This window comes from Amphiprion ocellaris, chromosome 11, assembly GCF_022539595.1.
Source record: "Amphiprion ocellaris isolate individual 3 ecotype Okinawa chromosome 11, ASM2253959v1, whole genome shotgun sequence".
Taxonomy (NCBI): Eukaryota; Metazoa; Chordata; class Actinopteri; family Pomacentridae; genus Amphiprion; species Amphiprion ocellaris.
The window spans coordinates 36697431-36724800 of record NC_072776.1 but is presented as its reverse complement, the minus strand read 5'-3'; the positions used below and the strand labels follow the sequence as shown (position 1 = coordinate 36724800).

At 45.9% G+C, this 27370-nt stretch overlaps 1 protein-coding gene across 2 annotated transcripts in view; it reads right to left on the bottom strand.

The window, feature by feature from the left end:
• ttn.2 (titin, tandem duplicate 2) overlaps positions 1 to 27370 on the bottom strand; it is a 257670-nt gene that overhangs the window by 87986 nt on the left and 142314 nt on the right. For both annotated transcript variants that reach the window (XM_055015033.1, XM_055015034.1), the window contains 43 exons: positions 27127 to 27313; positions 26932 to 27047; positions 26550 to 26849; positions 26006 to 26305; positions 25803 to 25908; positions 24236 to 24432; positions 23851 to 24156; positions 23614 to 23767; positions 22604 to 22728; positions 22402 to 22520; positions 22140 to 22320; positions 21386 to 21688; positions 20725 to 21237; positions 20334 to 20636; positions 19715 to 19871; positions 19458 to 19600; positions 19153 to 19271; positions 18424 to 18601; positions 17974 to 18258; positions 17598 to 17891; positions 16985 to 17284; positions 16555 to 16863; positions 16246 to 16472; positions 15844 to 16158; positions 14762 to 14876; positions 13807 to 14115; positions 13543 to 13724; positions 13188 to 13317; positions 12932 to 13083; positions 12445 to 12592; positions 12142 to 12362; positions 9543 to 9639; positions 9147 to 9443; positions 8320 to 8619; positions 7189 to 7503; positions 5174 to 5397; positions 4692 to 4842; positions 4314 to 4595; positions 3932 to 4234; positions 2345 to 2650; positions 1724 to 2005; positions 634 to 821; positions 30 to 141 (listed from right to left, as the gene is read on the bottom strand). In XM_055015033.1, the coding sequence (XP_054871008.1) occupies positions 30 to 141; positions 634 to 821; positions 1724 to 2005; positions 2345 to 2650; positions 3932 to 4234; positions 4314 to 4595; positions 4692 to 4842; positions 5174 to 5397; positions 7189 to 7503; positions 8320 to 8619; positions 9147 to 9443; positions 9543 to 9639; positions 12142 to 12362; positions 12445 to 12592; positions 12932 to 13083; positions 13188 to 13317; positions 13543 to 13724; positions 13807 to 14115; positions 14762 to 14876; positions 15844 to 16158; positions 16246 to 16472; positions 16555 to 16863; positions 16985 to 17284; positions 17598 to 17891; positions 17974 to 18258; positions 18424 to 18601; positions 19153 to 19271; positions 19458 to 19600; positions 19715 to 19871; positions 20334 to 20636; positions 20725 to 21237; positions 21386 to 21688; positions 22140 to 22320; positions 22402 to 22520; positions 22604 to 22728; positions 23614 to 23767; positions 23851 to 24156; positions 24236 to 24432; positions 25803 to 25908; positions 26006 to 26305; positions 26550 to 26849; positions 26932 to 27047; positions 27127 to 27313 (9651 nt within the window). The remainder of the gene's footprint in view (positions 1 to 29; positions 142 to 633; positions 822 to 1723; positions 2006 to 2344; positions 2651 to 3931; positions 4235 to 4313; positions 4596 to 4691; positions 4843 to 5173; positions 5398 to 7188; positions 7504 to 8319; positions 8620 to 9146; positions 9444 to 9542; positions 9640 to 12141; positions 12363 to 12444; positions 12593 to 12931; positions 13084 to 13187; positions 13318 to 13542; positions 13725 to 13806; positions 14116 to 14761; positions 14877 to 15843; positions 16159 to 16245; positions 16473 to 16554; positions 16864 to 16984; positions 17285 to 17597; positions 17892 to 17973; positions 18259 to 18423; positions 18602 to 19152; positions 19272 to 19457; positions 19601 to 19714; positions 19872 to 20333; positions 20637 to 20724; positions 21238 to 21385; positions 21689 to 22139; positions 22321 to 22401; positions 22521 to 22603; positions 22729 to 23613; positions 23768 to 23850; positions 24157 to 24235; positions 24433 to 25802; positions 25909 to 26005; positions 26306 to 26549; positions 26850 to 26931; positions 27048 to 27126; positions 27314 to 27370) is intronic.

The window sequence follows — 27370 nt, the reverse complement described above, 5'->3', positions numbered from 1 at the left end:
GGATGTTCTCTGTAACGATCAGGACTTACTGAAGATGTCTCTGGCCTTCGTCTCTGCAGACAGCAGCGGGTCGCTGATGCCGTAGATGTTCTGAGCCATGATCCGGATGATGTACTCGCGGCCTTCGATCAACTTCGGCACCTGAAGCAACAAACAGCAAATGATCTCACATCTTCCTGTAAGTCTGGGTTTGATTCATGTGCACCTGCTTTTGTTCATTAAACACTAAGAGTTTCAGCCAGTTTTAAAATAAACTGATTATTAAAAAAGGTTCCAACCAATAATGATTTATTAGAAAAGCTGGAATCATTCAGAGGAGTTTGTCCTAAAATAACCAAAATAAAAGCTGCTGTTTGTTTCACACTTTAATTCAGCATCTAGGAAATTATCTCAGCAAATATGTTTATAGTTAGATTTTGTCATTTTTAGCATTTCTTTAATCATTTAATCCATTTCTAATCATCATTTATAAAAATGGGAGTGGTTTTTAGGAGTCGATGTGTCTGTAAATGTGTGTAAACGCCTCGTATCTTTGACATCGCTGTTTTATCTGGAAGCAAATCAAACTAAGAATGCTTTAATTAAAGGATTTTTGACGGTTTGCTGATATGAAGGACGTTTTCATCCTCTCACCCTGCAGGTGGTCCTGGTGCAGGACGAGGTGACAGGCATCCACAGGTCTCTGTTGGTGTCTCTCTTCTCGATGATGTAGTTGGAGACGGCACAGCCACCGTCGTCTAGAGGAGGGTTCCAGGAGATCACCATGTAGTTTCTGTATACCTCGTCGAAGACCACAGGGCCCTCTGGTGGCTGAGGACGGTCTGACAGGAGGAATAATTCACACTGTCACTGTACATTCTAAAACTGGAACTGTGTGTTGGTTTCTGACTGAATGAGGACCCCTACAGGTCAGACTCTGAACTGCATCAACAATAATGTAATTATTAGGGCTGGGACTTTACCGTGTTAATGTAAATCAATTACAGAAAAAATAACATGTTAAAAAAAATAATCGCCCCTTTCTCAGTTCCCTAATTTCTGTCCCACCGGTAACATTGATGAACACTCCAGCCCAGTAGGTGGCGCGAATGGACCTAATGTCTGTTTTCCAGAAGAAGATCCACAGGACGCACTGAGTGACGTCAGAAAGTTTGGTGAACAGTGAAAGAAGATGAGACGCATTGAGCTCGTTGGGAGGAAAGTTTTCTTTTAAAATCTCCCTGATGGCAGCTTGGAAAAAAGCCTGGTTGTTTTCTGATCACCTCAATGTAAAACATATTGCTGTTAGCACCAGAGCTAATGTCCGCTACGTCGGACCGACATAGCGGTTCAAGCTTTCTCTTTCATTATGAAAACAGTTCAGCAAAAAGTATTTCTGAAAGCATGAGAGAAATAATCTGCTGACTCTGTCCTGGCTTTAGTTTGACGGGTGGTTTAGATGTTTAACAAAAGTTTAGTGATACGTTGGATCTCCGCTTCCCATGCCTCATTAACATAAAATAAACCACTTTATGCAAATGAGCTCCGGGGTGACGCACCGTTATGCAACCAGCATGCAACATGGTGCGTTTCACATAGACAATAAATGGGATGCAAGAAACTGGCGGATCCTGTAGAAACGTACCAGCAATCCTATTAGAAAGCTTCTAATTAATTAGATTAACATTTTAAATGGCACCAGTAGTTACGCACACTCTAGTGTTAGAACCCTTCATTCACTCACCGACTACGACGATGTTGCAGATTCCACTTCTAGCGCCGGCAGCGTTCTCCACGCTGACACTGTAGCAGCCGCTGTGCTCCCTCTTGGCTTTGCTGATGTTCAGGCTGAGGTGGCGGGCGGTGCTGTGGAGGCCGATCTCCTCGTCCGCCTTCAGCTCCTCGCCGTTCTTCATCCAGGCGATGGCTGGTGCTGGTTTGCCGCTGAAGCGTCCCGACAGCATGCAAGCGTCGCCCACCTTGACCATCATCTTGTCCCTGAAGTCCAGGTCCAGAGTGGGTGGTTCTGAAGGGAAGAAAGGGAAACATCTTCATACTCTGCTCTGATTCTCACTTGTCGAGCTCTAGACTGAAATGTCTGAGAACATAAATGACTAAAATTCATTAAGATAATGCACAGCTACTGGAAGGGATCTGTCCTGATGTAGTAAAAACTTAAACTGAACCTTTTTAATGTGACATAGAACTGAATACCTGAAATTAAAACAGATACCAGCAGGAGCAACAGGCTGTAAGTTATCTGTTATAGTGAGTAGAGCAGCAATAACCAGTGGACAGACCAAACAAGCAATTCACTGAGATGTCGGCGAGCTCATGATCACTCCGGTTGCTGTGCGTCACTCACCCAGCTCATCTTTACACTGCACCGGTTTGGTGGCGAAGGACGGTTTGCCTTGTCCCACCTGGTTGACAGCTGAGACTCTAAACTCGTGACTGGAGCCGTCCTTCAGCCCGGTCAGGGTGAACTGTCTGCTCATCAGCTTGTCCTCACCGCCCACTGGTACGAAGCTGTCGCGACCAACCATCCGAGACTCCAGGACATACCTGGTCACCTCGGCGCCGCCGTCATACTTGGGCGGCCTCCAGGCGACAGAGATAGAGTCCTTGGTAATGGCGGTGATGATGAGATCTTCTGGACGCTCGGGGACGGCTGCAGGAGACGTAAAGATACAATCAGATCACCGCCCTGTCAGATTAAAGACACTAATCCTCATTCAGGCTACATCTCAATCCACATTTCAAAGACTGAACATAGAAAACAAATTTTATTTTAGGGCTTCAACAGATTTAAGGTCATTTCCTAGAAAGTAGCAAACAGCAAAACACAGAGAATAATGAGGCCTGAATGCTAACTGTGAGGCGACGATGCTAACCACTGAGCCACTGGCCAGCCAGCTCTTGATCCTTACTGTGGTCTGGACTAAACATGTTCCTGATGTCTGAAGTCTCTGTAGTCAGTGCTTCACCTGAAATGGTTTGTTGTGACACATTTAAATTTTATCAAGAACCGCACCTTTGATTTTACTCTTGTTGCTGTTTTAATAATAATTTGTATCAAATGTAAAGTGTTCCCCAAATACAAATAAAAACCTGCAAACATCATCAAAATGTTCGGCGAAAAGGAATTTAGGGGTTGAAAAAAATGAACCTGATTAAAACAGATTCAGACACTCAACATTTCCTGCAGTTTGTTTTAAAAGTCTCAATGAATTCTTACAACAAAAACCTTTTCCATTGTTTTTGCTCCAGTTTATTCTAATATATCCAGAGATCTTTGAATAAATAGATTCTGTGTTTAACTGGGTAAATTAGACTCCATCCTACATGGAAGAGAATGAACTTCGAACCTCAGAAAGCAGTGTCAGATGTTTAGGTAGAATTTGCATCAGTTAAATTTCAGCATTTCTGTCTTGTTATTATGTTATGTTATTATAATGTTATTATGCCAAAAAGGGCACCCGTATAGCTCAACGGGTTAAGCGGGCGACGCATGTACAGGGGCTGGTCCCCGACGCAGCGGCCCGGGTTCGATTCCCGCTCGCGGCCCTTTGCTGCATGTCTTCCCCCAACTCTTCTCCTCTGTTTCCTGTCTCTCTCTCTCATTGCACCTTTCGAATAAAAGGCCAAAAAAATAACTTAAAAATTAAAAAAAAGGACGAAGACGAAAATTAGATCCAATCAGCTGCTTCTAAAGAGCTTTAGTATAGATTCACGTCTGACGGTTGTAAATATGAAATTCAGAAATGTTAAGACTAAACATTTCGTGTCCAACATTTTTTCTGCCTCAGTGAGATGTCTCAGTTAAAAAAACAGAATCTCTGGATTTCCTGGAGATGTGAGGAATCCAGATGGAAGCAGTAATGAAACTTCTCCACAGCTGGTTGATACCAACTGCTACTAACTGGTTTAAGTTCTGCTTAGTCGGACTCACAGATCGGGTCTTTGATGAGAACCATCTTGTCGGTCTCAATGAATGGTCCCATGCCGATGATGTTCTCGGCTGCGATTCTGAAGAAGTAGCCCTTTCCATCCAGAAGTCCCTGCACCACAGCGTTGTTCCTCGTCACCGTGTAGGACACCGAGGTCCAGCCCATACGATCCGACTCCCTTTTCTCAATGATGTAGTTGGTGATGGCCGAACCGCCGTCATCCTCTGGGGAGTACCAAGTCAGCTTGCAGGAGTCGTTGGTCAGATTCTCTCCGGCGAAGGGAAGACCGATGGGTCCAGGGACGTCTGGCGGATGATGGAAGGACAGGTGGTCAGAGTGGATTCATTTCATTACAGATGTTGTGACTGTGGTTTCGAGACTCACCCAGGACCTCCACGATGACTGCCTTCTTCCTCTCTCCACCCTCATTCTTGGCACTCAGTGTGTAGATGCCCTGGTGTTGGCGTCTGCAGTTCTTGATGACCAAAGAGTTGGAGATGCCCGTTTTCTCCACCACAGCCTCTTTGGGTACCTCAGCATCGTCGCGGCACCAGGTGATTTGTGGGGCGGGTTTACCAGACACGTAGGCGATGATGCGGATGGTGGCGCCGGCGTGGACCACGATCTTCTCCTTCACTGAGGCATCCAGGTCCATCTCAGGAGGAACTGGTGGAGACGGTTTGTTGTCAGTAAAACATTTTCATGAATAACAGCAGCCTTCCTGCTGCTCCGACAGACGTTTAAACCAAATCTGAATCTTACTTGTTCGATCTTTGACCTCAATCAGTTCGGACACGAGTCCTGGGTCTCCCACGCCGGCGGCGTTCACGGCTCGGACTCTGAAGCGGTAAAGACCGCCTTCCTTCAGACCGTCCACCACGAACTTAGTTCCTCTAATCTCACTGTCCTTTGCCTACAGAAAGACAAGAGACACAAACTCTGAGGATGTTCTTCATGTTTCCACAAACCACCCAACAGGACAAGGTTTAGATTTTAACTGTTCTGCTAAGTTTACAAATTCCGCTGATCAACCCCGTATTTTAAAAAATATATATTTTTAATTGTCACCTTTAAGAAAGAAAACTGAATGTAGGACTTGTTCTCTGACAGAGTTTCTATTATGCACTGCCAACATTCAGTTAAATGGTGAAAATAAAGTCCTTGTTTTTCTGCTTTAAACTTGTTTTACATGGTTGGCATGAAACTCCAGACTGTTTTGAGTTTTGTTGGCTTCTTTTTGCTACCTTCTCCCAGCTCTCCTCGGCCTCTGGCTCCTTCTCCTCCTCAGCATCACTCAGCAGCAGCCTCCTCTGAGCCTTCTTCTCCTCTTCCTCCTTGTTCACCTCCTTGAACTCCACGATGTAGCCCGTGACCTTTGAGCCTCCGTCCATCTGAGGAGGGATCCACTCCAGCTCCACCATCGACTTCGTCCAGTCCGTCACTTTAGGAGTCGGCGGTCCAGGAGGCTCTGTGAACGCAGATGTAAACACCTCAGTACTGAAGGTTTAAACCAACATCATCAAAAACTTCAGCAGTATCTGTTGTATGGAGCAAGACATTTCATTTTTGATATGTTGGCTAAACACTCACTTATGGAAATCTTTTAGTCTATACACAGAGTACAAAGCAAACTCAAACCTCTGATAGAATCCACCAGAAACTGTTGGTATTGTGCAGGGCCGTGCAGAGGCCTTTGGAGGGGCAGGTGATCAAAGTTAAAAGGGGGCACACGGAGCACGAATTTGAAACACCATACAGAAACATACCTGACAATACAACTGGCTGAATTGTAGCAACCCATATTCATGAAGAATGTAACATGGAAGTAGTGGTGCAATGGTTAAGTCTGTGGATTACTGATCAGAAGGTCAGTGGTTCAAACCCTGATGTGGCCCCCATTGGGCCCTTTAAATTATTGTTATTTTGAAGTTGAATTTACATCACCATTAGACACTGGACTGTTTAACTGTGGCTACTCTTCCTGGAGTCCTTGCTTTTAAATTTCATACCTTTTCCAGACATGTACTGTAGAGCCACGGATTTGCTCCATGGTGCTGATTCATAATCTGCCCTTTATTATTCGTAGTGCTAATAATAAGTTTAAAAAAATAATTAAATGATATAGAAATCATGTATTTAAATGTGTTTGTGTATTTGTACTTTTATTCAGTTTGACTATCCACTTTGCGCAAGACAGCAAGGTTATAAAAGTTTTATATTTTATATTTATGCATATTATATTTGTCTATATATGCAAATGTTATAAACAAGTACTGATATCTTTAAATGAGAGGTTGAGAAAATCACAATTCAAATTCTTCTAATTATTATTGTTATTGTATTTATACTGCAATAGTCCAAAATTATGTGAAAATGCATGTACGTAGTTTCAGTGAAATAACATAACCTCTGTCTCATTGCCTCTAGAAACAGGAAACACACTGCAACTCACTGACAGTAAAATAAGACATCTCTCTGATGCACTTTGCCCATGACAACAGAAACATACAGAAACAAAAAGAAGCCTGGCAGACTTTATCCTCTCAGCAGCTGTGTGGTTAACTAGCGGCTAGAACTGATGACAGGTGTGTGTGCAGAGTCAGACACACACACACAGGATGCTCACTTCATCAGTCATCTTGCAAAAATACACCGTACATAAACGAATCCCGCTGCAGAACCTCCTCTCCACCAGGACCATCAGTTGTTGATGTCCTCCCTCGGGTCTCCGGTTTCTAGACTAGCGGCGCTAGCGCAGAGCTACAGGGAACATCTGGACCCCTCAGGGCAGTGGGGGACGTCTACGTAGCGACCGACGGTAGATCTGAATTATTTTTAGTTTTGTTTTATTTATTATTTTGGTCCTCAGAGACTTTTACACACACACACACACACACACACACACACACACACACACACACACACACACACACACACACACACACACACACACACTTACAAATAAAAAAAAAAACAAATTTAAATAAAATGAAAAAAAAAACAACTTTGACAAAAGGGCACTTTGGGCACCGAGGAGCAAAGGGGCAGGTGCTTCAGCCCCCCCCCCCCCCCCCCATGTGCCTGCTATTGTGACAACACTGTTTGTGACATGATGATTGAACAGAATCCTAACTGATGCATGCTTTGGGCTGAACAGGCGTCTGTTTGGAGACAGATCTGCACTCTGGGAGTCAGGATGGGAAGACTTTGTTAAACTGTTCAGTTAAACTGACGGTAATCTTCCGATAAAACATCTTACTGATGGGGTCTCTGCAGAGGGTGGGGTCCGATGGGACGCTGGGCAGACCACAGCCGGCAGCGTTGACAGCGATGACCCTGAACTGGTACATGGCACCCTCTAGCAGGCCGGTCACATCCCAGTTGTTGCCCAGAGGCAGCGCCCGGATCGGGTCGCGGGTGACCCGGGCCCAGCGCTTGGCAGTGGTCTCCTTCTTCTCAATGATGTAGCCGGTGATGGAGGATCCACCGTCGTACTTGGGCTCATCCCAGTTGACCGTCATCGACTCCAGACAGACATCAGTCACAGTCGGTTTCTCACACTGACCGGGGACGGCTGCAAGAGGACGATCAACAATCAATAATCAATACATCAGCCATGGAAAGATCAGGTCATTGAGAACAAGTGTCCATCTGGAGGTGGAAAACTAAAGCACAAGAAAACAACGAATACCAACACCTAACAGAGGGACTCGGTTGGTGCTAAAATAATGAGTTAAAAATACATTTCTTTTACCAGTTTTATCAAGTGTGCTTTCATTTAATTAGCTTAACAGTTTTTGTTTGTCAAACAGTCGGATATAACAGAAAGATGCTGAGATTTCTGTCCAATAAGGCAACACTGACAACAATCTTACTGTTGAGTTTAATCTCCAAATTATAATTAAATTATGATAAATAAATCTGCCGAAGACTCATTCTGAGGAATAACTCTGAACTGCTAACTAAACTGACTCACTTTAGTTAGCAAACAGGAGAAATCCTTCCATGAAATACCAAGTTACTGAACACAAGAGGGGAGAAATCAGATCCACTGATGGAGGCTGGCCAGGTATTCATCACACATGTTCTGTTTGTTACTGATAGATTGTTTTGGTGTTAACAAAGAAATTATAGCAAAGATACAATTAAAATTATGGACACTCAGAGTTTCACAGTTTGAATTTTATTAATTTTGTTAATGAGTTTCTTTCATCTGGATCAGCATCTGTCTCATAGGAGGAATGTCTAAAAACCTCATGTAAGGAACGAACCCTAACAAAATGATGTAAGAAATATAATTTATCTGTAGCTAACAGACAAAAATCTATAAGACCAGTGTCACAGATAACCGTAACAAAGTGAGAGTGCTCAAACTCTGATCCAAACTCACTGAAAAGGTTTCTGGCCTTTTCCGGCTCACTGATCAGCGGCGGTCCGACTCCGAACTTGTTCTGGGCCATGACTCTAAACTCGTACTCATGGTTCTCCGTCAGCCGGGTCACCACATAGGCGCACTCTTTGGGGTCATTGGAGACATGGACCCAGGACTTGCGGTTGTCCTCGCGCTTTTCAACCACGTAGTTGGTGATCTTGGACCCGCCATCGTCAGTGGGAGGGTTCCAGGCCAAACCGATCCTCTCTGCAAACACCTCAGTGAACTTGATTGGTCCGACAGGAGGTCCCGGAGGTCCTGCAGGGAAGAACAGGAAACTGCATCTTCACGTTTACATTAAAAGCCAGTCATCCACTCAGGATTCTGACTGGAAATTAACTTCAGCAAAAGTATTTGAGTATAATCAAGAAAATGCACTTGAAGTATTCAAGTAAAGATTCACAACAATACCTTCTGTCACACTAATATCAATTATTAAAACATCATCAGTCACTAATTACTGGGTAATAGTTACTTTCATTATGTATTAATCTGCTGATTATTTTCTCTATTAATTTATTAATTAATTGGTTGTAATTAGTGAACTGGATATTTGTGAAAACTGAGAACAACAGCTGCCAGTTTTCTATCAATAGACAAGTTAATTAACTGTCTAATTGTTTCAGCTGTACTTGAATAAACCATTGGGTTGTTCATTTTTATCTCAACATCTTATTTTAGAAGTCATTTAAATATTTTTTGTAAAACAACAGAAGCTGTCATGAATGTAGTCATTAAAAGACTCCAGTAAAGTGCCTCTACTTGGTACTGGAGCAGTTTCTCACCGAGCACCGCCAGCTTGATGTCCTTGGTGACGCTGCCCAGGCTGTTGGTGGCCGTCAGGCTGTAGAGGGCGCTGTCGAGCCGACTGGCCTGCTGGATGAGCAGCGTGCACTTGTCCTGCGTCACCAGTTTGTTGATGTGCTGGTCATACTGGACGGCAGCCTTCTCTTCGGGTTTGGCCATGGTGGCCTTCTGCCAAGTGAGTGTTGGGAATGGACATCCGCTCACCTTGGCCACAATACTGACGTCGCAGCCCTCCTCGCCCTCCATCGTCTCCCGGAGCTCGATGGTGGGAGCGCCTGAGACAGAAAGGAGATGTTTAAGGAACGGACTTTCACTCTGTCAGTACAGGCATAAAAGTCTGTAAAACTCTGACTGGTTGGAGCACCGTCACTCACATGTCTGATCCTTGATGACCATTGGTCCGACGGTGGCCGAGGGACGGCTGGGTCCGGCGGCATTCACGGCTTTCACTCTGAATTCATATTCTCCTCTCTAAGGGTCAACAAGATGGTCAATAGCAAGTCTGAAAGGAAACTTTTCACCACAAAATAACTGCAGGCAGGAAACTCAGCTACTGGTTTAACTGGTGTTTATCACACAGAAGGTTTAGCAGCTTCATGTTCTATCATGTTTGGTTCCTCAGATTACATGTTCTTCATAGTAATAATGGATAGTCTATAGTTAAAATCACAATAAGATGACAAAACGGATGAAAAACTGTGAAAAAAGCTTGACAAACACTGGGACACTCAAACCATCTCTGTTACTATATTCCTCTTTTCATTGAGATCATCTGAAACAGCCTGAAAGCAAAGAGATTGATCTGAAAACTGGGATGTAAAGTCATGATTTATTCCATCCTCTGAACCCTGAAACCCACCAGCTGGTGTAAAACATTTATCATCCAGAAAGCGGGAGAAAAGGTGAAATAATCATTTGTGACAACAGAAAAAATGACCTAAATCTGAACTTAAATCACTTATTTTATGTTTTTCTACATTTAACCCTTTAGGCGCCACATTTTTTCAATAAAATATTCAGTTTTGATATCACTTTTTCAAAAGGTTGTAACTTGAAAATGATTAGAGATAAAGGCATACTGTAAATGAGAAAAATCATCAGTATGAGTTTTTGATGGGAGTAAATTCACTCATCTAATTTCCATATTATGACATCACCAGGTGGCCGCCATATGGATTACATAACTTTTACAGATGTTTATCGATCAAGATGGCATTGCTTGGCTCAGAATTTGTCAGATTCCTGTCTGCACGATACCCAACAGGCTCATTGAAATGTCTGATACACTTGTGATACTGTTCCTCATCTCTCAAGCAAACCCAGCCATCATGATCATCATTTACGGTGGGGCCGTGAACGCCACTGCGGCCTCCGTCGCTATTATCAGTGCGTTTTTTCCCGCGGCTTCTACCGCTATTTCTGCGGTTTTTTTTGCATCCCCGCTACCTCCCTCACTATTAGTGGTGTTTTGACCACCCCTGCTACACCCACCACGTCCCCTCCTGCCACCCCTGCTACACCCACCACGTCCCCTCCTGCCACCCCTGCTACACCCGCCACGTCCCCTCCTGCCACCCCCGCTACACCCGCCACGTCCCCTCCTGCCACCCCTGCTACACCCACCACGTCCCCTCCTGCCACCCCCGCTACACCCACCACGTCCCCTCCTGCCACCCCCGCTACACCCGCCACGTTCTCTCTCGTGCCACCCCCGCTACACCCGCCACGTCCCCTCCTGCCACCCCGTTACACCCACCACGTCCCCTCCTGCCACCCCCTCTACACCCGCCACGTTCTCTCTCGTGCCACCCCCACTACACCCACCACGTCCCCTCCTGCCACCCCCGCTACACCCACCACGTCCCATCCTGCCACCCCCCGCTACACCCACCACGTCCCATCCTGCCACCCCCGCTACACCCACCACATCCCCTCCTGCCACCCCCCGCTATACCCACCACCTCCCCTCCTGCCACCCCCTCTACACCCGCCACGTTCTCTCTCGTGCCACCCCCGCTTCACCCACCACGTCCCCTCCTGCCACCCCCGTTACACCCACCACGTCCCCTCCTGCCACCCCCGCTACACCCACCACGTCCCCTCCTGCCACCCCCGCTACACCCACCACGTACCCTCCTGCCACCCCCGTTACACCCACCACGTCCCCTCCTGCCACCCCCGCTACACCCGCCATGTCCCCTCCTGCCACCCCTGTTACACCCACCATGTCCCCTCCTGCCACCCCCGCTACACCTACCACGTCCCCTCCTGCCACCCCAGACCCGGTGAAGCACAGCATCGGCTCCAGTATGTGCTGCTTGTGGACTGTCATGGCGCACGGACTCGCTGCTGTTACACACAGACGCAGCATCACTTTCTGTCTCACTGGACGACTGAACATCTTCATCAGAGGGTGAATATCCCTCTTCAGAATCTTAGTCAGCCATTACTTGACGAAGTACTTTGTCAACGATGAACAGACCTCTCAGCATTGTGAGCTTTCTCTCGCTGAAATTCGCTTTGTTACGCTCCTACTACAGCCGCTACTTCCTCGTCTCCTCGACCAGGGGGCGGTTTCAAACCTTAAACTCCAAAACTTTGAATGAAAACACGCCCACAAATGTTGCTCAGATTGAAGTTACAGATGTCTGCCATCTCCTGGTGTAAAGTAGTAACTACATGAGGCATCATATTTGCAGCTATGGCTTGTTAAATTCAGCAATGTTGCTTGTCGCAATATTGCAACTTTGGCGCTTAAAGGGTTAGTTCCAAAATGAATATGAAAAATGGCTAGTTTCTAGAGATAATAAAAATGTGATTTCTGCCTTTTCTCTTCATGTTGTTCTGGTTCCACAGAGCTGCAGGACTTCAGATTAAAAATGTACCACACTGAAGAAACACGAGACAGGAGTGGAGTTTCTGGGTTTGACATATTGTAGCTGCTGTATGAATTGAAGCCGACTGTGAACCGACCTCCTTCAGGTCCTCCACCACGAAGCTCAGCTCCTCCACGTCCCTCTTGTTGCACTGCTTCCACGTCTCCTTCTCCTTGCCGCTGGTGTCCCAGCTCAAACGCTCAATGATGTAGTGCTTCACCGGAGAGCCACCATTGTTCTTCGGCGCCTCCCAGCTCAGCGTGACGGTGGTCTTCGTCACCAGGTTGACCTTCAGCTTAGTGGGTGGGTCGGGGGGGTCTGGGAAAGACAGAGAGAAGGTTAACACCAGGGTTTGTCCAGCAGATGTTTCTGTATCTCTGTAGCTGAGGCGTGTCCTCACAGATGGGGTCTCTGGCCTGGGCAGGGTCGGTGGTGACAGTGAACGGACCGAATCCCAATCTGTTCTCAGCTCGGACCCTGAACACGTAGTCTTGACCCTCCAGCAGACCCGGCACCACGTAGGCCTGGCTGGCACAGGCAGCATTCACCTGAAAAGAAGTCAAACAGATCATCAGTTAACAGTGACAAACAGGAGGTCTGTGTCCTCCAGGGGTTCTGGTGGATCTGGTTGTAGATCTGCTTTCATCAATCTCACACGTTAGCCTGATCAGGAGGAACATCAGCAGCCTTCCAGAATTAATCCATGACCACCTGTAAACATCTCTGTGTTTTTACAGCTTTTAACTGGTCCAACCTGATGGAGACTGTTGGGTCTGACTGATGTAATGTCTAATGAACATTTAAAGGGAATCGACTCCAAACTAACGGTTATCAAACAGCAGTTTGTGTATCTCAGGTCAACAACCAACATATGGATCTGAACCTACCTTGGTCCAGGCCTTGTCCGTGATGCATTTCTTCTCGATAAAGTAGCTCTTGATTCTCTCTCCTCCATCATTGTCTGGAAGTTTCCAGATCAGCCTCATGGTAGTCCGAGTGATATCGGTAACCCTCAGCTCCTTTGGAGGTCCAGGAACATCTGCAGCCAAACCAATTAACCGTCACTCATCCAAGAACAACAAAACAACAATCCCAACATGCCGACAATCTTGACAGGTTCACATACAAAACCCCCAAACATACCGAGGACAATGACTCTGACATTGATGTGTTTCTGTCCGGACTTGTTCTTGGCGGTGATGGTGTAACGTCCAGAGTGGCTCCTCAGACTGACGGGGATGGACACAATGGACGTGGTGTCTGTGGATTCAACCTTGACACACAAAACAGTTCAAGTCCATCAAAACTGAAGAGAGTGTTCAAATATTTAATAGAAAAAAACTTAGTTTAGGTGTATCTTGAAGACGTCATCTTAACATTGGTTATTTTTCAAGGATTTGAGTAAACAAGAACATCTGAAATGTTTTACTAAAATCTGCCTCAAACAATCAATAAAAATATTTTAAAGTGATTTGAGAAGATGGTGTGATGGTCTCACCTCGGAGTCCACTGGAAGTGTGTGCAGTTTGTTCTTCTTGTGTGACTTTGCCTTGCCATCAAAGTCCCAGGTCACCTTGGGAGCGGGGCGGCCCTTGATGGTGGCCGGGATCCTGACCGGATCTCCGGCCCGGATGCAGACCAAGTCATCGGCCATGATGTCAATGGAGATGGAAGGTGGAACTGCAGAGAGAGAAACTTCAGTGAAGGAAAGAGACAAACACTGTTTCCATTTGTTGTTCTGAGTCTTCGAAGTCTAACTTACGCTGAACATCTTCCACTAGAACCTCACTGGTGCGGGGGCTGGGGTCCGACTCGCCAATATCATTGACAGCGATGATCCTAAAGCGGTAGCGCTTCAGTTCGCGCAGGCTAGGCACGGTGAACTCAGTAGTGGGGTGCAGGGACTCGGGATCGTTGACCCTCACCCACTCGGACGTGCCCTCATCCTGGATCTGGATGATGTAGCCTTTGATGGGGCTTCCTCCATCGCTCTCTGGTGGGCTCCAGGAAAGCATGACGCTGTGTTTGGTCTTATCGGCCACCTCAGGAGCAGCAGGCATGCTGGGAGGAGCTGCAACAGTGAAGCCAGATAAATATGCCATCTCTGACAACACAAACAAGTCTGAGGTCAGCCTGTGAGGACACAGCTGGAATGTTTTCATTTGAAAAACACTCCGATAAAGTTCTGTAAAGTTCTACTAATGTTGCTTTTAGCTACTAGAATGTTTGTCTGAAAGGTAGGGTAATGTTCTTTAAAGATATTCTTAAAATATTTGGTACGAACATTGCTAAACAACAAACCCTAACTTCCTAAAATGTTTCCCAAATGTTGCATTGAGAACATCTTTCCTTTGTTATCCTGTGGGAAGATTCTATAATGTGTTCCTCAAAAACATCCACAGAACTCTGCCAGCGGAATGTTTCTCTTTTGCCAATAAATCTGATTACAGGAATAATTTAAAGTCCTTGATAACATCTGGAAAACATTTTTTCTCTAATTAGAGAATGTCCTTACTAGTTATCATGGAACATAATCTGTTCCACCAACATCCTCCAAACCTCCTCTAAAGGTTCAAATGTTCTGTCTTGGTTAACTTTAAACTTTATAGAAACATTACTGGAAATTTCCAACATCCTCAAAACCTTCCCTGAACATTAAAAACATATTCAAACTTTCACACCAGATGATTGAAAAGAAGCGTGACGTTTTTACTCACTAAGGGGGTCGACGGCGAAGGCGGAGTCCGAAGGTCCGCTGAACAGTCCGGTTCCTGCTGAGTTACATGCAGCAACCCTGAACTCATACTCCGTTCCCTCAAACAGCCGAGTTACCTGGTGACAAGAAGAGAAAGATATTCAGTGTTTTCTTCTGTTGTTTACCGTCTCCAAAGCAAAAAGATTCCAGACTCTAATAGTATTCTATTTGCTTTTTGTGGGATCATCCACCTTAAAGGACCATTTTCATATTATGTGACTTATTATCTGAACCCTTTGAGCCCTTTGAGGCTGTTTTCAGGGTGATTTCTCTGTCTTCACTTTAAAGCTCCTATCCTGGTCATTAAGGACTGTACACACTAGCAGTATTTGTCGTTTTCAGAACAGTCTCAGCTACTTGATCTGATAATTCTTGGGTTTTTAAATGCTGGCATTAGAGTTAGCTTTAGATAAGTGCAGAGATGAGATTATCTGACATCTGGAAATGTCAGAACCATGATGGTGGTGTACTGTATGACGTAGAAACCAGGAAAAATATGTGCTTAGTGCCAAACAGAAATAACCGTCATCATCATATTCACTTCAGTGTTCACATACAGTAACCTACATGGAAAACGTTTGCCCACCGTTACAGGCCCACTGATTGAAGTGTACTCTGTCTTCAACGCATTTTAACATCAATATGTATATTATGTGACAAGCATAATTACAGAGATCTGGTTCCACTCTTTCCTGCTATATAAAACTAAAACCAGCTCATCAGCAGTTCATAACAGAGTAATTGGAACAGTAATGGATGCACGGCTGTATCCAGGAGTAACTATGAGTAAAGTTGGAGTGAACTCAGTTTTATTTCTTTACTGACACTTCGTCACATCAAACAACTAGAATTGTTGGAAATGGCTCAGAGTTAACTCTGCCCAAAGTCCAAACCAGTGAAACCTTCATTCCGGCTGTCGACATTAAACCTGCCCTGCTTTGCTCTGCAGGCTGGAGATATGCGTACTGTACCAGTCCACATTGAAGTCATACTTTACACTACATGTACTAGAAAGATTTGGTGACATAAACCACAGCAGCTCACCTGGTACTCCCAGCCTTTCATGCCCCTCTTGGTGACTGGCACTTTGTTGACTTTAGCCCAGTAGGCAGTGCCTTTTTCCCTCTTTTCCAGCCAGTAGCCAATGATCATAGAGCCTCCGTTGTCTCTGGGTGGCTCCCAGGTCAGGGTCATGGAGGTCTTGGAGTACTCTGCAATGGTCGGTTTCTCTGGTGGGCCAGGTAGGCCGAAGGGGTCTGTGATCTGGACTTCCTCTGTCATGCAGGGCTCAGATATACCGTAACGGTTTTCAGCTTTGACCCTGAACAGGTAGGACCTGTTGGTCTCTAGGTTCCACACCTACAGGAGACAGAGGATGTTACCACAAGAATCAGACTGACTTTCAAGGCTATAATTATTACTGCACTCGCTGTTCCCAGGACGTACCCCGTATTTCCTCTCGATGATGCTGTTAGTAACCTGTACCCACTGAGGCTCAGGCAGAGCCTCCTGGCCCTCCTCTAGCTCTGGCTCTTCTGTTACCACCTCTTTCCTCTCAACGATGTAGTTGGTGAGCTCGCTGCCGCCATCATCATGAGGCGCGTCCCAGTTGAGGTAGCAGGACTCCGCCCTAATGTTAGACACTGTCAGGTTCCTAGGTGGAAGTGGTCGGTCTGACGGGAAAAGATCAGATCAGTCATGGAACTGCATCTGGCTAAAACACATATTATAGTCTGCAGCTTGTTTAGTACTCACCCAGCACCATGACGTTGATGGTGTGCTTGGCCGAGCCCATGTTGTTGGAGGCAGACACGGTGTAGCTGCCGCGGTCCTTCCTGTTGGCTGCCGGGATTGACAGCGTGGTCTTACAGTTCAGCCTGCCAGTTACCACCGTCTCCATCAGAAGGGTGTCCGTGGGCTTCTCGATCAGAACGTCGTCCTTGGACCACTCAACCTTAGGAATAGGCAGTCCCAGGACATCAGCGGGAATCTCAATGGGTTCACCTTTCTTCACAGTGATGGAGTCCCCCTTGAAGTGCTTCAGCATGTGGACCTCAGGAGATACTGAGGTGATGGAAACAAATCAGCACACAATTACTAGCATCCTTATTGTTTCTCTCTGGTTTATAAAAATCACTATTTGTCTTTCACTTGAAGTAGAAGTTTCAGGACCACCTGGCCTTACCTTCATCATCCTGGATGACCACAGTCAGTGGGATGGATGGCTCACTCTCTCCAATAAGGTTGGCGCACTTGATTCTGAACTCATACATCCAGGCTTCGTCCAGGCCCTCCACAGTCATAGTCATGTTGGGGCAGATCTCTGTGTTGCAGGGCTCGAAAGCTTGCTGGTCCTGTCTCTTCTTCTCAACGAAGTAGCCGATGACAGGACTACCACCGTCATTACGAGGCGGCCTCCAGGCCAGTGTGATGGAGTTCTTGGTGCGTTCTGTGTAGTGGAACTTCTCGGGGTAGGATGGAGGACCTGCAGAACCATCACAGCAACATCTGGGTTTAGGTACAAATATGTTTTTCTTTGAAGTCTCAGCCGTCGTTTTTTTTTTTTTTTTTTTTTAATTTGACCTTTCTTTTTACAGCTGAACTCTTTGAGACACTGGGTCTCATTCTCAAGAGAGACCTGTGCTCAAATAACAAGAAAACAACACAGAGTCACTGACAAACAGCACTGAGAAACCTGAACTAGACGATATGACAATATAACACTGAGTGACAACAGACAGGTTCATGATAAAACACAACATAGACATCTTCTGATAGTCAGAACTTGCAGCCCTCACCCTGTGGGTCCACAGCCTTGATGGGTCCCAGCTCGACTGGCGGGCCCAAACCGTACTTGTTCTTAGCGGTAACTCGGAACAGGTACTCCTGCCCCTCCATGATGCCCACACACTCGCACTTGGATGAGGCGGTTTCAACGGGCTGCCTCCACGTGTGCATTTTGGCATCTCGGCGCTCCACAATGAAGCCTGTTAGGTCGCTGCCTCCATCATCCTCAGGGTCATCCCAGTTCAGGAAGATCATCTTACGAGTGACGACAACTGGCTTCAGGTCAGTGATGGGTCCAGGGACGTCTGAGAATGAAATAATAGTATACTTTGTTTTCCTGTGGTAATTAATCACAAGTTAACTGTGATTTCCTGGACTTCCACTCACCCATGACCTCTACTCTGGTGGATGCATTCTTGGTGCCACTGGGGTTACAAGCAGAGATCTGGTATTTGCCACAGTCCTTCCTCTGAACGTTCTTGATTGAGACAATGCTGTCGTTGCCTTCGGTGAGGATTTCCACGCGATCTTTGTCGGGTTTGCCGTCGTCCTTGGACCAGGTGATGGACGGATAGGGTTTACCTGTGACTGTAGCGGGAATACGGAGGGTTTCACCTGCTCTGATGACCACGCCATTCTTAACGGACAGATCCAATTCGATCAATGGCACCTCTGTGGTGGACATCCGAAAGGGAAGATTGGGAAACAAAAGTAAATAGTAATTGGTAAATAATAGTAAATAGTAAAATGATATACTGTTCATCAGATGACCTAATATGATATAATCTAATTTGATTCTTTATTTCCATTTTCTCTGTCATGTATTTTGCGGCTGACCTGCAGGATTCCTGACGAACACAGACTCTGTGAATCCTGGTGTTCCTTCACCGGCAGCATTGCAGGCAATGACCCTGACGAGGTACTTCGCTCCCTCACGCACTCCATAGACAGTGAAGTTACGGGTCTTCCAGGGACGTTCTGTAGACCTGGACCAATCCTTGGTACCAGCCATGGCCTGATGAACACCACAGAACAGACAAAACATTAGTCAGTCCATCCATCCATCCATCCATCCATCCATCCATTATCCATCCATCATCCATCCATCCATCCATCATCCATCCGTCATCCATTATCCATCCATCATCCATCCATCCATCCATCCATCCATCTATCCATCCATCCATCATCCATCCATCATTCATCCATCATCCATCCATCATCCATCCATTATCTATCCGTCATCCATTATCCATCCATCCTCCATCCATCATCCATCCATCCATTATCATCCATCATCCATCCATCCATCCATTATCCATCCATCATCCATCATCCATCCATCCATCCATCCATCCATCCATCCATCCATCCATCCACGTGTTGAACCACTTCAGCTCCTTGGAGAAGCAGCATCTTTCCGGATGTCCGAACTCATCACCCTATATAAGGCTGAGACCACACCCCTTGCAATAGTCTATAAGACAGTCTGAGGTCTGGCTTCAGGACATTTAAACAAATGTGTGCAAAGCTAAACAACTATCCCAGGTGTCTGTGTTTGTCTACCTTATCTACGTGGTATCCCATGATCTCCCCTCCACCGTTGTCAGCCGGTGGATCCCACTCCACCTCAATGGAGTGGTCAGTGGTCGACACAACTCGGGCAACTGGAGGTCCAGGAGGTACTGCAGGAACATCAACAAACACAGATGAACATGTGAACTGATGGGATTTATGATGCTTTGTCGGATTTTTCATTTACTTAGATATTCTAATACAGGATTGTCATCACTGGAGAAACATTTGTAATGCTAGTTACTGCTACTAGTTACAGCTTTTAGAAAACACAGGATTGAGCAATGTTTACGTACAGATGGGAGCCTGAGCTGTCTTGGGTTCAGAGGGAGCACTGAACTTTCCAGGGCCTGCCTGGTTTTCGGCAGCCACCCTGAAGATATAAGTCAGCCCCTCAAGCAGGCCTTCAACGTTCAGCTCCAAGTCAGGAATGATGTTCCTGCAGGCCAGGACAGAAAAAACATTGATATCACCCTCACATCTTCCAGGTTTGATCACATCTGAGGACAAATTCAGACAGAAATAAACAGGAGCTGCTGGTATGTTTCCTCACCTGTTGACACGTGCCCAGTGGGAGCTGTTTATTTCACGGCGTTCCACCCAGTATCCCAGGATGGGGCTGCCGTTATCGTTTGGTTCGTTCCAGGTGACCAGCATGCTGTGGGCAGTGATGTCATCAATCTGTGGCTTATCAGGAGCCTCGGGAAGTTCTGAGAATGAAGGGAAAAGCTAAGTTATCTATGAATCTAACTAAATGTATTATTCAGTTAATGAGCATTCTTTGCAGTTTTAACACAAAAACGCATATGTGTTACAGTCTGTACGTCTTCAAGCCCACTTAGAACTTATTACAATAAACAATATTGTGTTCAGATTATGTTGGCAGTGATCAGAAGAATTCTCAGAAGAATTAAATGCCTAAAGCTTTGTAGTAAGGCTGCATGATATATTGTCACACTGCGGGATGTGTAATGTGAAGTAAAACAAGCTAACTCTGTTGCTTGATGCCAAAAGAAAACTCGCACAGTTGTCATTTTTCATGACTAATCTACTTGAAAAGTCTGTCTAATAGAACATCATTTATAATTACACACATATTTATATGTTTAAAGTTTCTTGGATACCCTGAATTATCAGTATATTGCATCCTAAACATGAGTCATAATTAATACCAAATGGATTCTTGGCGATGAGCGGCTTGGAGACGCAGGGTGGACCAGCGCCAAACTTGTTCTCAGCCACGACCCTGAAGATGTACTCCTTCTTCTCGATGAGTTTGGGAACCAGATAGTGGCATCCTCTCAGTGTGGAGGTAACAACGCTCCAGCCGATCTCCAGCTTGGAGTTGTCCTTCTTCTCCAGGGTGTAGTTCAGGATCTCGCTGCCACCGTCGTCCAGAGGTGGATCCCACTTGCAGATCACAGAGTTCTTCCTCACCTCCTCAAATCTGAAGTTCACAGCAGGACCAGGAGTATCTGCAGATGGATGACATTATCACGTTGTAGTCCCAGCAAAGGCTACGTGTTTAAATCTGGGTTAAAGAACAAAAATGTTCAAACTTACCAAGCACGTTGACCTCGCAGGTTGCTGAGGAGATGCCGTGGTCATTCTCCACCTTCACCATGTAGATGCCATGATCAGGGCGGACCGAGTCCCTGATGACCATGGAGGACACACCCCTGTGGCTGTTGTCAATGGCCAGACGTTCGTTTATGGTCGGGTAGTCGAACTCTTCCATCTCTGGTTCCGTGGCTTCGTCCTCCTTCTTCTCCTCTCCTTCCTTCTTCTCCTCTCCTTCCTTCACCTCTCCCTCTTTCTTCTCCTCTTTGGTCTCGGCCTCTCCCTTCTTCTCTTCCTCCTTCTTCTCTCCCTCCTCCTCCTTCTTCTCCACCTTCTTCTTCAGGGGTTTTTCAGGTCTCTTGCGGAGTGGTTCGGGCCGGATCACCTGGTTGTTCCAGTACCAGGTGATCTGAGGGTATGGTGAACCAGAAATGTTGGCGTCCAGGCAGATCTCGCAGCCTCGCTTCACGCTGAGGCCAGACTGCAGACTGCCACTGAGGAAAACCTTCGGAGGATCTGAGAAAGCAAAATTAACAAAAATAATTGACTTGTAAATGCTCTTGTAAGGTTTTCTTTCCACATGTTTCCTACATCTGTCTTGTGTTTGATTCTGTACTTTTGCCAGAGCTGGCGTTGCCTCACTCTGAGTCAGTATAATTCTTACCAACGGCGTCCGAGGCCTTAATGAACGGCGTGTTTCGTGACGGCTCGCTGACCCCAGCGGCGTTTTCAGCTTTGACTCTGAAGGTGTAGTTCTTGCCCTCCATCAGCCTTCTGACGGTATAAGACAGGACGGGCACAAGGAAGTCGTTGCACCTCTCCCACTTGTCCTCACCCTTCTGCTGCTTCTCCAGGATGTAACCCATGATCTTGGAGCCGCCGTCGTACATGGGAGGCTTCCAGGTCAGAGTGATGGTGCTAGACGTGGGGTTGTGGGTCTCAACATCCACAGGCGGGTCGGGAGCATCTACAATCAGAGACACACTTCAGTTAGGTTTCTCTGGACCCAACTAATAGGAGCTACTCATTCATCACAAATTCAAAAGGAAATTTAAAACAGAGACACCAAATGTCTTGTCAACGTTTATTTAGCCAAAAATTTCTAACTCACTTAACAAATACTTTGAATGTTTAGAACATAGGTAAAGAGACAGATTAAAAAGAGAAATCTGCGAAGAGGAGAAGATTCTGACTGTTCATCCATAGTACAGGTCACATTCCAGAAAGACTTCATTCTATATTTCCCATAACACAACTAGGTTCTTTAGATCCTCTCTGTCTGCTGGATGCTGATGACCTTCATCCTCTACAGCTCCAACATGGAAAGCAGACTTTAAAACTAAATGCACAGAAGACATTTTATAGTTTCCTGAGGCTGTGTGGGACTGCAACAGCTAATGCAAAGTCATTTTTCTTACGTTTCTGGTCCTCTGCGATGACTGGGTTGCGTAGCTCAATAAACTCTCCTCCTCCGATCTTGTTGACGGCCTGTACTCTAAAATAGTACTCTCCATTGGCGATGAGGTCTTTGACAGTCCAGCTGACCTTGTTCTCTCCGGACATCATGTTGATGTACGTCCTCCTGCCGGCCTCACGCCGCTGTTGAAAACCAGCAACATCAGTTTCCTTCAAACTTTCAGAGTTGCTTATTTAGAAACAAAAACCTGCTGCGTCTCAGACCTGCAGGACGTAGTGAAGAATCGGGCTGCCGCCGTCATAGTCTGGAGGATCCCAGGAGACTTTACAGGAGCTCTTTGTGATCTCAGAGGCCACAATCTCCTTGCAAGGACCAGGAAGACCTAAAGACAAATAGACACATCAGAAAATATTCTGCTGCAGATACAAGAGGTCGGTGTGTACGTGACGATGTACGATTGATTACCGATAACTTTAACATTGATGGTGGCACTTGCACTGCCCAGTTTATTTTCCAGAGTCACTTTGTAGACTCCAGCATCAGCGTGAAGGCTGCTGTCGACTTCCAGGTGACAGGAAGTGTACTCCTTCCTGTTGAACAGAAACAGTCCCAGGAGAAGCAGCGTCAGATCAGGACCAATGAACACAAAGTTATTGTTGTTAGAATCTCTAAGGGAGAACATTCAAACAACCTCAACTGTGGAATGTTGGTGTTCCAACCTCCACTAAACCAGGCACATTCTAGATCCAAACCCATGTGATTATTCTGAATTAAATGTGTGAACGAAAACAACCAGTCACTAAAAGAAACGAACATTTAATTATATCATCCACCACAAATCCCCAAAATTCTTTATTTGTGGTTGTGAACTGGTGAGATTCTGAAGACATTACCTCAGGTCATCATTCACTATTCTATGAAGTGTAAATTTGCTGTAATGATCACAAACAAAGACTCAAAATGGGGAAACAGCTCCACCCTTAAGGAACAATCTTTACAATATCTGTCCTGACAAAATGCTTTCTGTTTGTATTCTACCCAATTTAGTGACTGAATTTAGATCAGTGCAGCTGGTAGATCATCATCGTAAATGAGAAATTGTTCTCAGCTGATATTACCTGGTAAAATAAAGGATTAATAAGTTGGTGCGTTGAAAGGTCAGCGTTAAACTTTCTATATCAGACAGTAAACAAGACTCCACTAAAGTCCAACACATGTAAAGTTCATATTCTGCCCAAGTAAAGAAGAGTCTGTGTGCACCCTTTACAGACATCCAAGTTCAAAATTTGTGTAACTACACTACCGGGGCAGCAGTGCACGTGACCGTGCACACCTAGCCAATGTACTGCATATGCATACAACAGTCTTCCAAGAGGAGTAAAAGTGGTTTAATACCAACAGCAGCACTTTCCTGCTCTGTGTTCCACATCCCTTAGTTTGGTTTCTACAGGAGAACGAGTAATTCTGGATCTGACCTGAAGCCAAGGCGCTCGTCGGCCTTCAGCTCCTTGCCGTCTTTGTGCCAGGTGATTTTGGGCGAGGGAACAGCTTTGAAAGGAACTGGGATGTGCAGCTTCTCTGTTTCTATGACAACCAGGTCCAGGGTCTGGAAATCCAGTGTGGGGTTACCTGTAAATACAGAAAAACATCTGATGTTACTGAGCCACAAACAGAGGGTGGGGTTTTTTAAGGAGACAGATGAACATCCTTACAGTCAGAGTCTTTGGCGAAGACGTTCTCGGAGATATCGGAGGGCTCGCTGACTCCGACGCTGTTGATGGCCCTCACTCTCAGAATGTACTCCTTCTCGGGAACCACGCCCTCCTCCACGCGGTACTTCAGCTCCTTCACCGGACGGGAGTTGACCCTCATCCACTTCTCGGTTCCGGCCTCACACATCTCGATGTGGTAGCCGCTGATAGGGCAGCCGCCGTCCCTCTGAGGAGGCTTCCAGGAGATGGACAGGAAGTCTCGGCTGGCTCCGGTCACATGAAGCTCGATGGGCGGTGAAGGGACGCCTGAACGGGACAGGACAGGTGGATTTACACTCTGAACGATTCGTATGATTGTCCTAAAACCAGCTTGTAATGGACTCACCTGTTGGATCTTCGATGGTGAGGATCTCAGTGGGTTCGCTGGGGTGTCCAACACCGGCTTCGTTCTCAGCGCGGGTCTGGAACTGAACCTCTGTTCCCTCAATGACGTCCGTCACTCTGTACTTACAGTCAGGACCTGAAGTCTTCCCACATTTCACCCAGCGAGTTCCCAGCTTCTCCTTCTTCTCAATGGAGTATCTGCAGGGAGGAGTCACCAAAAGGTAAACACACAAAGCTGCTGCTGTGGCTGGTATTATTTACATCTAATGTTTTAAACATACAGCACTGAAAATAAATAATTTCAGCACTTGAGTCCTACCTTATGGACAGTGCTCACCAGCAGCATGTCGTCCCAGTAATTTTACCTTCCCTCGCTTTACAAAAATGAAATCAACCATCCAACATGTTTACAGATGTTATCAACACTGGAACAAATTACTAAACTGAAACGACATATTTCCAGACTTTTCCTCTCTGCTCTGCTCATCATCTGTAGATGTTCCACCATGCTGAATGGATCTCCAACTACTAGAAGATGTTTCACCATGCTGAATGGATCTCCAACAACTAGAAGATGTTTCACTATGCTGGATGAATCTCCAACAACTAGAAGATGTTCCACCATGTTGAATGGATCTCCAACAACTAGAAGATGTTTCAACATGCTGGATGAATCTCCAACAACCTGCTCCTCTGTTCTCTGTTTCTGGTGCATTTATGGACACAGACTGTTCACCCCCCTCCCCTCAGGCAGGAGACTAAGGTCCATCCGGACCAGAACCTCCCGCTACATGAACAGCTTCTTCCCCTCTGCCATCAGACTGATGAACACTAGATGACTCTACGTCACACACACGTGCCTATGTTCAGCAGCTCAGCACCGACTCATCAACAATTACCACTGTTTTTTGCACTACAATATTTGCACTACGTGGTGGCCCCCACCACCTGCTGCTACTGGTCACTTTATTCACTTAGTCACTTTTTTGTTGTACAGTGTACTTAGTTGTTAGTTTTTATTATAGTAGATGTTAGCTTTTATTATAGTATTTACTTTATCTTTATCTTTATTTTTATCTTTATTTTTATCTCTACTATTTGTTAAATGTTTAATGTAGCAGCATTGCACCGAGTCAAATTCCTCGTTTGTGAACCTCATGAACAATGGCAATAAAACTCATTCTGATTCTGATTCTGATTCTGATTTTAGTCTCTCTGAGGAAACACTGCCTGCAGTTCATCCTGAAAACTCTCTAAATGTTTTGGTCTCAGCTGAGAACCAGGAAGATTTTATGTTTTACAGGACTTGGAATATGTATTTGGTGAATGTTTTAATGATGTATAGAACAAAGTGATTTTGATGAAATATCAGAATTATACATTTATTTTGGGTGAATTTTCCTGATGGATGTCACACATCATCCAATCAGAAGATTCTTTCTGTTTTTACTGGTTCTTGTTGATAAATAGAGTTTTTGGTGTATGTTTTTAAAGACACCTCTCAGAGGGTCTGGGTTTCAGACGGTTAATGTTGAGAGTTTCTTGTTTGAAAAGGAGAAACCACTGACCTGAGGATGGGTCTGCCACCGTCATTCTGAGGCGCCTCCCACTGCAGGTCCACGTATCTCTTGCTCACAGCGTTGACAGTAAGAGCATATGGTGGCCCAGGAGTAGCTGTAACGAGTAAAACCGTATTATCAGTGGGGATTTCCTTTGCCTTCATGATTGAAATAATGAATCTGCACATGCCAGCTCTTCTGCTTCCACTTACTGAAAGTGTCTTTTGCTAGCACTGAATCCTCCAGCTCACAGAACGGTCCGACACCTACGGCGTTCTCAGCGGCAACGCGGAACACGTAAAGCGATCCTTCGTTGAGTGGCGTCACGGTGTACTTCAGCTCCTTGATGGTGGTGTCCACGGCCTGCCAGCCTTTCCGTCTCACATCACGCTTCTCCACCACATAGTTGGTGATTTTTGAGCCTCCGTCACGCTCAGGGAGCGTCCACTTCAGCTCAGCGCTGTTCCTGCTGATGTTGACGACCTCCAGCCAACGTGGAGCCGAAGGAGGGTCTGAGGAGATTAAACAAAGATTTGTTTATGAGACAATCTCGTTGAATCTATTTGTTTGAAAAATCCAACTTCAACAGCATTTCCCTTCACTGTGTATCAAATGTCTCTTCAGAACGAGTTTTTGTCTGACATGTTTGACCTTCCTCTGTTGTGACTTCAGTAGATTAGTTTGGCTGTGAATTATTTTTGATCTGCTCCACAGAGACTTTTCTAGATGCTGCTGTGTATCTGTTGGGCTTCTTACTGAGCCTCTCCTTGCAGAGCACCGGGTCGCTGGGCTCGCTGGGATCGCTCTCTCCGGCCACGTTCATGGCTCGGATCCTGAACGAGTACTCCTGCTTCTCCATCAGCCCCTTCAGGAAATGCTCCAGGATGTTGATGTTCTCCGCCACCCGAATCCAGTCCATGGTGCCGCTCTTCAGCATCTCAATGACATAGCCGTCAATCTTCGCGCCGCCATCGTGCTCCGGTTTGGTCCACATCAGGAAGCAGGAGGTCTTAGCCACATCCTTCACTGTGGGTTTACCAGGAGGCCATGGAGGATCTGGGAAAGGAACCCACACGTTTTTAACAAGTTCAGAAGAATTTAGACATTCAGACACACCAGCAGCGAGGTGGTTTAGTACCAATGGGATCTTTGACAAGGATGGGATCCGTCTCTTTGCTGGGTTTTCCAGTTCCAGCCAGATTCTCGGCGAGGACTCTGAACTTGTACTTCTTCCTGGTAGGCAGGCCTTTAACTCTGTGAAGGAAACATCCCATCAGTTTGCTGAAATCTGTCAGAGACTCAAAATTAAAACCAGCAGAGCAGCTCCACTCACCTGTAGTTAGTGTCCTTGATGGGCAGCTTGTTGCATCTGATCCACTTGTCGTGGTCGGGTTCGTATCTCTCCACCCAGTACCCAGTGATGGGGCTGCCTCCGTCCTCGTCGGGCTCGTACCAGGTCAGCGTCAGAGAGTCTTTGGCGATGTCTGAAGGCTCCAGCTTGTAAGGAGCTCCAGGAGTGTCTGAGGACAAGATGAGGCATCGGTTAGTGCCACAAAACCTTGAACATACTATCATCC